The sequence below is a fragment of the Gallinula chloropus genome, assembly GCF_964237585.1.
Source record: "Gallinula chloropus genome assembly, chromosome: 1".
Taxonomy (NCBI): domain Eukaryota; kingdom Metazoa; phylum Chordata; class Aves; order Gruiformes; family Rallidae; genus Gallinula; species Gallinula chloropus.
This window is the reverse complement of record NC_140085.1, coordinates 144956166-144968422: the sequence shown is the minus strand read 5'-3', so window position 1 is coordinate 144968422 and position 12257 is coordinate 144956166. Positions and strand designations below refer to the sequence as shown.

At 43.8% G+C, this 12257-nt stretch overlaps 1 protein-coding gene across 2 annotated transcripts in view; it reads right to left on the bottom strand.

Moving 5' to 3' along the window:
• MAP4K4 (mitogen-activated protein kinase kinase kinase kinase 4) overlaps positions 1-12257 on the bottom strand; it is a 165515-nt gene that overhangs the window by 51390 nt on the left and 101868 nt on the right. For both annotated transcript variants that reach the window (XM_084271746.1, XM_084271747.1), the window contains exons 4-7: positions 7902-8027; positions 6986-7096; positions 4090-4180; positions 2419-2549 (exon numbers count right to left, since the gene is read on the bottom strand). In XM_084271746.1, the coding sequence (XP_084127872.1) occupies positions 2419-2549; positions 4090-4180; positions 6986-7096; positions 7902-8027 (459 nt within the window). The remainder of the gene's footprint in view (positions 1-2418; positions 2550-4089; positions 4181-6985; positions 7097-7901; positions 8028-12257) is intronic.

The following is a 12257-nucleotide window of genomic DNA, read 5'->3' as shown; positions in this document are numbered from 1 at the left end:
TCCTTGCAACGGTATCACAAAATCCTACTTTCCATATAATACATGTGTGTATATATATATATAGGTATAAATGCATGCAGGTCTTCATACTGACTATGCAAACAACCCTGTATAGTAACACATAAAACAAATTCATATTATGACAATGAAAAATACATTTGCCTGAAGTCTACAAACCAGCAGAATCTTCCCTATTCTCTTGTTGACAAAGGTCTGAACAAGGGCATTGCCAGGGCATGAAGAGATCCCCTTACAAAAGCAAAAGCTCAACTCGAACCGAAACTGGTCAGAGATGTCAAAACAAGAAGGGGTTCTTAAGGTACATAAAACAGCAAGCAGAAGAAGGGTAACACTGGCCCACTCTTAAACAGGGAAGGTGAATTAGTCACCAACAAGCCTGACAAGGCAGAGGTTCTCAACACCTTCTTCACTGCATTCCCTGATAGAGCCCCTCTCCAGCCTTCCCATAGGCTCTTTTATGTACTGGGAGGCTGTAATGTCTCCCCAGAGCCTTCTCTTCTCCAACACCACACCATTCCACCCAACAAAAGATGAAGAGAATTTAAGACTAAGAAGACTATGGGGCAAAACCCCACAAACCTGGTAGATCTTTTTCAATGTCTAAACCAGATTAATGGAATATACCCAGACCAGAACTTTTTCTAGTCCAAACGATCAAATAACAGCTTTATCTAGGGGAAAGGCCATCACTGCTAATACTGCAAGAAGCCTCTGTGGGACCCATTGCTCACAGTCAAAATGACTGCTCCTTCCCTACCATCTCTCAGCTCTGCTTGAAACCTTACAAAGCAAGAGTGGGTCAGTGGGAGCCTTTCAAGGTACTACCCATAGCCAGAGCCTCGGACTAGGGAGGGCCTGAGGGAGAACCAGGAGGGTCAAACACAGGCAAGAGCTGGAACCAGCTCCAGAGACTGGCACAGCTTAAGGGCCAAAACACTGGAGGAGGCTGCTGAAAGAGAGCTGTTCCTGAGCTAAGTAGTCTTCATTTCTGGTCATAATAATAATTTGGTTGGTTGGGGTTTTTTAATTAGTCAAAGCTAATGAGCAAACACGCTCTTTTGTACTCCAAGCAGAGCAGCATTCCTAATGATTGCATTTTGAGACCCAGCAAGGAAACCTTTTCTCTTTGTCCAATTCATCCATTTAAGCTACACTGCAAAGACTTGTGATCTTACAAACTCTTTCAATTAATTTTTTGGTGGGAAAGAGCCCTACTAAACAGTTTTCCTTCAGAGGCTGGAGGAGTTATTTCTCACATCGCTACTGCATTAAAAAATACTGCAGAGTTTTCCTTCTTTATTAGATCACTTAATAGCCACTCCTAATACCTCTGTCTGCAAAGATATAAAGCATTATCTTTAGTACAATGAGCTGATGGATGTAAAAAGCCATTAAATCAAGAGAAATAGGATCAATCTGATCAATCTTAAATCAAAAGCTACAAAAAACCCCAATTCAAATAATCTGGCCTTTCTTAACTAGACTTAGACATACACAAACACACTGATAGCTAACACCACTATCAATCTCAGCAAATTGATGTAATTGATATTCAGCTCTGAAATTCATTGTTAAGGCCTTAATCACAGGCTTTCTGCTATCTTTGTTGCCCTTCAAAGTTGGAACAACTGCATTTCTCTGAGCAAAGATTTTTTTAAAAGCGTTATTTTCAATTTTTTCTTTCTTTGTGCTTTCATTAAAGCAGGCCAAGAAGAGCTTTCAAGATTACAGCATGCTTTCAGTAGAGAAATTTAACTTTAAGTACACATACATGATATTCTTAAGGGTAGTGCAAATACCATCAAGCCAATTATGCTTTCTCAGTAATTAAATCTTTGGTTTGCAGCAAACTATGTAAAAATTATCTTTGCTGAGAAATGTGATGAATGTAATGGATATTTTTTTATCAACATGTATATGCATCATAAAATCAGGAATAGACACAGTTTAAGGAGCTCCTTCTGTACTTCCCTGGCTCTCCAGACGGTGGTCCTATTTAAGGCAACACCTAAAATGCATTGTTCTAGGTTACTACAATAACTGGGACACAGTTTAACACAATTTAAAGTACAATCTTTATATGAATTGAGAACACCAGTGTTTCTGGTTAAAGTCATTTTTGCCTTCTCTGAGCACCACTGCAGACCCAAGCCCTGTACTCCTTGAGTCTCCAAGCTACGGTGGAGATTCAAGCACCAGCACCTGTTAAAGGTCGCAATTTGACAGTGGCCCATACCTTGTACTCCTGAATAAGAATTTAACTACACAAAACAGTACTGCTTCTACAAAGCATAAGAAAAGTCAAGAACTGCCATCATTCCTAGACATGAATACTACAAACTGTATGGGTTTTTTAAGTTGGGATGTTTTTTTTTCCTGGGAACAGGACTCTCTTACTCTGTAATCATAGGTAGCATCTGGATTTTCATCACAGGCAATAACTTCTGGAGCCATCCAGTATGGAGTTCCAATAAAGGTGTTCCTCCTGCCAACTGTCCTGTCCAGCTGAGCGCTCACACCGAAATCCACTGTGGGTGGGAAAAGGGTAAAATAAAATAAGAGGGGAAAAATAATGCAGTGATTACTTCTGTAAGGTGATTTGGAAATAAAACCCTGTGAATGTTCTACATGGGAGGGCCATGCTGAGGAAAAGTAATAATATAATTAATACTGAGGCAGCCAAGCCCTTGTTCACATGCAATGTGCTTGGCCCACACATGTCAAGAAACATGGCAGCGTATGACCACCTCTCCTGCACCTCTCACCAGCCTGCCTGTACAAAAGGGAGCCTAGAGCTGCAAAAATACCACCTGGAAGCCTGAGTTCCCCTCCCAAATGATGAAGCCATGCACCTTTACTTATAGAGAGGGACCTGGTTCCCAAAGGTACCTCTCATGCTATGGGAAAACCCACACACAAACACGTCTCCTTTTCAGCTGACCACCTTTTTCTGCTCTAAAACCAGGCAGCAAAAATGATCTGCTGCTCAGCCAGCTGCCCTCTGCTCTCACGCACAGAGCAGCTGTGTCGACAGGAGCAGAAGCTGAGGATTAATCACGAGGTGCCAACTTTGAGCACGTGCACACATGGGTTGCAAAAAAAAGATGCCCATTTCATTACAGGGCAATTACATCACAAGGGTGTTTTCTTCCCTTCAGTTCTCCCTGCTCACGACAACAGTGATGGATGTCTTTCTATACCAGTAACTGCATCTGCTCTAGTAGGGCTGTGTCAGCTTCACTGCATCCATCATCCGAATGACACTGACAAACTGCTGTAGACGAGCTCGGTGGGAGCAACGGTTTGGGAGCTACTGTGCTCCACTTTGGACCAAAAGGAAAACAAGCTCTCCAGAGAGCTTTCTCCTCCAGCAGCCACGACGTCTTCCCATGCCTTGTGCTGCAGGAAGGTGTAATGCAAAACAGAAGGGATGTGGGCTGGGTGGGAGGGCTTCAGCATGGCTCTATATTTAACCAAAAAAAGGTGGCGAATATAGTGTGGTACAAACACAGAAGGTTAAAGCGTGCGGTAGCTGGAGGAGACAGATCAGAGAGGGGGGAAAAAAATAGATCATTTGTCCACTTGGAAGGGAGAGACGAGGCCAGGGATTGAGCATGGTTTTCAGCAGGCATGCCAGAGCTGGAACTGCGTTTTTGAACTTGATGCCACAGCTCCCTCAAGAGTGCTGTCCAGATTGTATTTCTCTGCCCGGAACCTGCACAGCAGGTGCTATTGTAATTAAAGCCAAATAAAAAAGTGACTCTCATCACTTCCCGAGTCCACAATAAAGGGAATCAGAACCAACCCAAGTTACACACAGCTCGGTGGGGGGGGGCACAAAAAGGTCCCCTCTCCGATTCTGGCATGAAGTGCAACATCTTCTAACAAAATGCATACCATCCTCCCAAAGCAAGAAGAAATAGGCACAGGGCCTCGATTCACACGGGAACAGTGAGGGAGTACACATGCTGCAAAACATGTCATGGGGCTCTCAGAGGATAAAATCAGTTTGGGAACAGCAGAAACAAAGGCTGAATGAATGAGGAAGTGGATGTGTGCGCTACTTACCGAGTTTCACTTCTGCATTCTCCGTTAACAACACATTTTGCCCTTTGATATCCCTGTGAATCACATGGTGGGCATGAAGATGTGCCAACCCCTGCATTAAGGAGAGGAAAGAGAGGACATTCAGTTACGCTCTTGGCTTAACAACAGAATACCTGTACCCAGCACCCCAAGAGCTGATGGCACCGGTTCTAGGGCTCTTGCTTAGCAGCTGGGTGCAATGGGACCAGCAGGAGCCTTGGGAGCGGCACAGCGCCCAGCTTTTGGTAATGGAGAGCAAAACCACAAGCCCCAGGTCATGCACACGCTGGTACCTAAATACAGCCAAACATCTGCACTGTGCAGACACCTCTCAGCTGTTGTGTGAAGGCCAGAAAGTCTCCATGCAATGACATGGCAAATGACATCAGTGTCTGTACGTCACTGACATCTGACACACACAGAGGGCCACCCAGAATTTAGTCTGGGGAAGGGGGCTGGAGGGAGAAAGGAGGCGAGCATACGCACCCCTGAGAAGGAAGTGGGAAGGTGATCGAATGGCAGTGAAGTTTTAGGGCAAGGGAAGACTGAAGACAAACAAAAGCTCTGCTGCAAAGCTGCAGTTCTCTAGCCCCCATTAATATGAAGCCAGATAATTGTTCCTCAGGAAAAAAAAAATACGCAAAAAACCCAACCATGAGCGTTATACTTTCCAAAGGAAACAAAACCTCCTGGCATACGGTGCTTTTTGTTGAGACAGCACCTGGATGCATGCCCCAAAGCATTAGCCATGTGGAGGGAGGGCTGAGGAAGACATATGTTGCATTTTACTCTCTAATGTAATTGGGAGAACAACAGGCAACCCTCTTAGCAACTGCCTGTATTTTGGTTTCTCCTCAGCTCTCTGCTCGGAAAATTGCAGTCTCCAGTGGGATCGTCTTGCCTGTTCATGTTGCCCTCACAGGCGTTTAATGTTTTATGAAAAATAAAGAAATAGAACCTTTACAGCTGCAAGAGGTTAAGAGAGTGGTGGTTGCTGTAGAGAAATATTTCCTAACACATGTTCTTCATTAAATGATCATTTACCAGTTTGCCTACATAACCATTGGGCTATTTTCTTTTTTAAAAACAGTTAATGAGTGTGACAAAAAAAACAGGGTCCACAGCTCCTCCCCACACATGTCACAAGCGAATGGAGCGAACGGCTGATGTCCCCGAGCCCCTTCGCTGGCTGCTAACGCTAAGTGTGGTCTTACTTTTCACAGGAATGAAGACTTTTCCACAGCTTCACACAGGATACTTTTTAAAGCCTTCTGCTATGCTGACCCAGCCAGAGAGATAATCGTCTGTTCTCTCCAGAGTACCATCTAACCTCACTGAAAAAACACATCTAGGTTTGTGAAGAAGGGCTAGGAGGGGGCAGTGGGACACAGCCCCTCCAGCCACACAGGGACCCACCTGCGTCTCCACCTGTACCAATCTTTGGCACTTCAGCTCATTTTAACTGTTACACAACCTCTCTCTCTCTTTCAGGTCTCTGACAAACTCAGTGTCAAATCAGGTTTTGCAACCTCTCTTAGCAATTCGAGTTTAGCATTCCTTTTTTCCAGATATTCCAGTTCCTGCTAGCAAGCAATTAGGACTCCTTTTACCAATCTCTCACAGGATCAGAAAATACCTTTCACCAAACTCTTATTCTGAGGTAAATCATGTTCTCCTCTTCTCAGCAAGCATGACTACTTTACCCAAGGAGAACCTAGGATGAATCCAAGATAGCAAGCAGTACCTTCAAGGTCACACACTTCTCAAATTAAGCGTAAGACCAGTCCTGCAGAAGTTAGCTTTCCTCATATTAAAGCATGCTATATCCATCTGACTCAAAATACCACCATCAAGTAGGTATTCAACTTCTCTTCTCCCTCTTAAACAACTTAAAACATGCCAGCCCAAACGCCAGCAGCCGGACTCTCTTCTAGCATTTGGAATTAGAGCAAGAGACCAGAATCATATGTCTGCCTCCCTCCCTCCCCATCTTGAAAATCACCAAGGCTGAGCAAATGTGTAACAGACAACAGGAGCACTGATTTATGCAAGAGTCAGTGGTGGTTTCCTTTAACATAAAGCCCTTCAGAACTTCATTTATGATGAGGTAATTGAACAAACATACTGTGTAGTGGTATGGGTAGGAGGCAATTTGTTACACAAAGGAGCACGAGGAAAACCGTACCAGATTTACTTAGCACAGCAAACAAATGCCAATTCAGAAAGACCTTAAACTGTACTAACTGCAAATTAAATACAAAGAATAATTAGCTAAACCTTCAGTTTTAGAAAAACTGGTAAGTGGCACCACTCTTCACAAGAAACTTTTGCAGCACCGTCTGCCAGCACTCCACAGTGCACAACCACACAGAAGTAGCTGCTCGCTCTAGAGAGGCTGCAGGAACATTCAGTGTGTGAGCACATTGCTGCACAGAGGTCCTGACTGCTGGCCCGAGCCAAGGACTCCCTTCCTCCACAGACTCATTTAGGAGCAGAGAAAGAGGGCTGCAAGCATGTTTGGAAAAGGCCATTCCACACCCTATCCTGTTGCGACACTGTCAGAACCTCAAGCACCTCAACAACAGGCGTCTGATGGACCCTGTTTCACAGCTTCTACAATAGGTAGGGTCACTGGTTCTTCTGCTGGTGTCTCATGACTGAACGTTGCTATTTTCTGCAAGGCTGCTGTTACAAATCAGTGCAACTCACACCGAGTTAAATGATGTGGAGCAGACATCTATCTGCTCCTACGCACTCTCCCAGCGATGACATGGCTAACAGGATTGATCAGAAACAGCTTCTTGCAGAACCTCAAGCGAGGCTACGTCTCTGTAAGGCTATTGCTGTATTTTCAAGTGGAGCAGACTGTTCTCCTTACCCGGAGAATCTCTCTGGAGATATATGCTATCCAGTCTTCTTTCAAAGTGTTCCCTTTCGTGTTCTTCACAAGGTCTGTGATCGAGCCGGCTCCACAAAACTCCATAACAAGCTGCAGAACAAATATCGACATGCAACCAACATTAAGCACAGTTGCCAGCTGCCTAGTGAAGCAAAATAATCAGGCTTCAGCATTGATTTGGGAAACCCTCGTGAAGCAGAGAACATACTGTATTTTTACATCTCTGCCTGGGAAATGGATTCAAACCGAGTGTCTCCAGTGCGTGTCAGGCACATACGTAATATGTCGCACGTTAGTTACCACATTTTCAAGGACTGATTTAATCACTGCAATTTAATGCTGGGAATCTGGATTTGCTCAGCTATGCAAAACACATTAGCAGCCACGGGAGTTAAGAGCACATCCCATGCTGAAGGAATCAAACTGATCAGAGCACTGCAACACGTCTTATTCTGGAACTCCCATTTATTTATGGAAGAACATGCACTGGTGTCTGTACCCTGCTATTTCAAACCCAAACTTCCATCCTCTGTAGGGTGTAGATGAGGTGGGGTGAGAAATGTAATGGGTGCAATTCTCAAGCGCAACTTTCTTTTTACAGCCAGACATTCTTACTGCTCAGCTCATCAGATTTGTTCCCATGAAACATGTTACTATCCATCTGGGAAACGGGGGAAAAAAGTTACTTAAAGAGCAAATTCATTGCTAAGAGCAAATCTTGGTTCAGCCATCCTCTTAAGGATACATGATTAGCCTATGTGATTCACTTATCTATCTGTTCAGACAAACACGAAATTCTCTTAGTTTGTCTTTCCATAATGTGACATTTCAGTCATCCTTAAACTACATGCAAAAGAGAAACGCTTATGAACATGCTTAAGAAGTATCTGCTTACCCACAGTTGGTCATCATGCCCTGGAGGACTTTTCTTAATGAAAGCACCATAATAAGTTGCAATATTTCTATGATGAGAATATTTCTTTAACATATTAATCTCCAGTTTGATTTCTTCTTCTTCGTCCTTTGGGAAAAAAAATCATAAATATATATTTAATACACCAGGTGCATTATTTATTACCTCTTCTCTTTCACACAAGTAGATTTTTTTAAATTTCGATTTATACCAGCATCATGCTCACTAAACACATCCTGCATTCATATCATCAAAATCTTATTTACTGAGATGGCCTAAACCAGACCTTTATTTTCCCAGGTTTTCAGTAGTGTAAAAAAGTAAATGAAGGAAGTGCTGGACTTCATCCAATGATCCAAGGATCTATTTAAAAACCTTCTGCTTGTAATACCTTAAGGAAATATGTATCTAGAAGGCTTCAATTCTGTGCAACCCAGAGAGCTAAGAAAACTGGGAAAATCTGTGAATTTACAATAAAAGAATATTATTTCCATACTTCTAATTTTATTTTTTTCCTTTACTTTGAAAATTGCAACTGGTTCTATTTAAATGCCAGACAGCAGCTTAGCACAGCCGGCTGCTGCAGCAAGCCCTCCGAGGTGGGTCCCCCATGGTGGAGGCCATAGGCTCCTACTCAGTGCCAGCACGGGGCTGGCACAGGAAAGGTGAGGTGGAGATCAGGAATTCCCCTCACTGCACGGACAAGGCGTTCGCCTCATGCACCAGCTTCCTCCTCCTCCTCCATCTGCCTCTGTGGAGGAAGAGCAAGTGCATCGGGAAGAGAGGGCCGGGAGTCCAGGAGGTAAACAGGATGCTGGGACACAAAGGGAGAGGAAGGATTTCCCCCGGCTCCCCCCGCCTCAGCGAGGTGCCAAGCAGAGAACAGCTCAGGTGAAAGGAGGTCATCCCTTCAAAGAGCTGAAATGGGTCATGCTATGCTACCACTCCTTAAAAACACCCACGGTCCGTTTCCGAACTGAGAGCAGGACATGTGGAAGGATCCACGCAAGCTTTGAGGTGATGTCTGAGCAGGCAGCCAGAAGATGCAGAAGAAGGAACAACCACCATCCCACCCCTAGGTCTCTCTCACCACAGCGAGACAGCGGGAGCCTTCATCTAGCACCTCTGAAGGCAACGAATGAACAGGCAGCTGGTTTACCCCTTTAGGCACAATCTTTATTCCCTCCACAATTTTCTAGCCTTTGCTATCCAGGGGGAAAATGTCTACCTTAAATTGATTCCAGGAAGAAATCGAAACCTCTGTTCCCTAGGGTGGCTGGCTGATGGAAACGGTAGCACGTTATTTTGATTATCTTGTAATGTCAAAGCTGATTACATGAGAAAATTTTAAGCCTTAAACTTCCTTGCAATTTGCACCACGCTAGCAATCAAATATCTTATTCATGGCATATGCAGATGTTAAGACCAAAGACACGTTAACTATTTGTATATAGTGGCATGCATGGCTTTCGTAAGAGAAACCATCCTGTGCTACAAAGCGAAGGCTTAGTTCAAACACACTAATAGTGAGATGCAGTGCTTGCCCACAAATTATCAGAGAATTCCCCAAATGCACCAGGGATATAGACTATTCTTAAATCTTCTCATGACACATCTTTAAAGTAAAATATTGCATATTTCTGGAACACGCAACAATGTAGTAAAATAATCTTGTAAATCAAAGTTCCCAGTGAACAGCAGCGCTGGGAGAATGCCTTATCAGAACTGCTTTTTGAGCCAAAAGCTAGCTTGGTGCTTCCTCAGCTGCTTCTGTTGTCCTTGCTGTTGTGTGATTATTTTTGTTATTTAAATAAACCATATTAAAAAAATGAACACACACACCCCCTCTCCCCGAAATAATATGTAAGTATACTAGAAACTACCACACTGAACTTCTAATTTAGGCAAAAAAACTGTAATGGGAGCCTTGATAGTAGTTTGGGACTTAATCAGTGGTAAGTTAAAAAGCATAATTGGATTTATCTGCTACTTTGTCCTGCCTTTTTATATAAAAATTATTCCCCACCCTCAGCGCATGAACACAATAGCTTTTACAATACAATGGGCAGGATGTCCTAAAGGTTGCTCATGTTTATCTACTGTAACAACAGCCAAAATGACAATGCTTAGACAGAATTCATTTCTGAAAAATGCAGTAATAGAAAAACTCAAGCAAAAAACAACACCCCCCCCCAAAAAAAAAACCTGAAGAACAAACAACAGCAAAAAGGCGCACGCAGCCCCAGCAGCCCGCAGGCAGTCACTGCTCTTTTGGTTTTTCCTTGGGGCTGTGTGGAAGCACCTGCTAAAGGGCCTGCAGCAACCCCAAGCAACAACCTGCACTAAGGCTTGTAATGGCCCTAAACTCCTATTTCAGCTGTCACTGAGCATTTGTTCACAGCACAAATAGCATCTCACCTACAGTATAATCCAATCCAAATTCCAGTCTACAAAAATAAATGGAATCAGTAATTCTTGCCAGGCTTTGGAGGACTCCACTTACTTAGCACGGATCGATAACTCCCTGACATTGAATCCCAAAGACTTTGTGGCGACAGGAACTATCATGAGGATTAATCAGCATGGAGGAGGCTGCAGTACCACTGTGGTATGGCAACTGATGTAAGATTTAAAAAACTCTGTGTATGTGTGTATATATGTGTGTGTAAATCTATATATGTGTGTGTGTGTGTATCTATATATAAAAAGGTGACCAGACCAAATCCGACTCCAGACCTTTTTTTCCCCCAGGGTACAACTGATTTCATCCCAACATGGTCATCTAAAAGAGGCCAAACAATGTGCATCCTACCGGTGTTTAGTTCTCCCCACTAATAACAAAAGGAGGATGAGGTCATTAGACAACATCCAGACACCAATCTTGCGGATGTCTCGCACCAGGGTGAGATGATTCCCACCCAAAAATCCCACTGGATTGGACCGTTTCGGCACAGGTCTCCTTATGGACACATGTGCCACGGGGAGGGCAGGCTGCAGCCTGCAGCGGGGATCCTCCTGTACAGGGGAGAGGTGTTTTGGCAGCTGTCCTGCGATTTGGATGTGAGCTGGCCTCAGGTCCCTCACTTCCTCCCAACAACACACCGCTGCACCACCATCACTAACAGCCCCTCTGTTTGCAGAGGCGCCAGGATCACAAAAGGGGAAAATTAAAGCCGATTGAGGCGAGAGACTGTCATTCTCCTGAAGGAATACAAAAGTACATCCTTTTTTCTTGGAAGAGAGAGGCAGCTGGTGAGCCCTTCCTAGTGATTTTATGCAGCTGGCATCAATTACCACTTTAAGTCATTATCTGTGGATACAAACTCCCATTGAAACCTTCTTTGTCTGGCCTGTGATGGGCCTGGTGTAAGTGTTTTATACTTATACATTTGCTGTCTGTTTGTGACAGCATGTCTGATTACTAGTAATTTTTGCAGTAAGCTATACTTTTGCAAGACTCACGTGGTTAAATCAAGCTTGGAGCAGCTTTCCTCTCTCTTTCTACGCGTTTCCCTTCAGAGATTAAATGGACACGTCAGCATCTCCAGGGATTTCTAACCGCAACGCTGTTTTATCAAAACGACTTTGCCTGTAAGATTAAAAACTGCATACGACGCCCACACAGAAATCCATCTATGTACACTAAGATCATTTTCTAACCATTTAAATTAGCACATTAAAAATAAACCCAGGCATGTTACCTCTCAGCATGCCATCTAGCGGCACCCGATCAGTTTGCTTACGACTGTAGCATGAATCGCCACGCTGCTTGCTCTTCCATTCATCACTGCACACTAAATACCAGTTTTGGGGTATTTTTGTAAGTAGATGGCAAACCAATGACTTCTTATCTTCATTCTATCAGCATTTACAAAACTGTGATGATTTAACTATCTGAATGATTTAAGTATCTGATCGTGGTTGACACTGGAGTAACAACTCCCGGTGAAATATAAGCTACAAGCGAGAGCAGACCCATGTAAGGAACATCAATCTGGACAGCTCAATTATGCCACTTCAGGATGTTTTCCAAAGGTAAGCTCCCTGCATCGTTATTGCAAGAAAATCCTGCTTATTCACACAAATTCTTAGAAGACTGAGTAATTCAGAAGCATTTTGCCGGCTATCGTGGCAGGGAGGGAGAAAGGAACTGCAGCTTTAGCAGTGCCACAAGCAGGGAGAACAACCAAAGGAAAAGAAAAATCACTTCATGCCTGCCCCCTTTTTATATACTTCCCTAAACATTGTTATCTAGGTGCCTCAGGAGGCCAGGGAAAACAGTCCCGACCTGCCCCAGCACTGCAACTGGTACGAGACCCCTACAAGAATCTGTCTCTG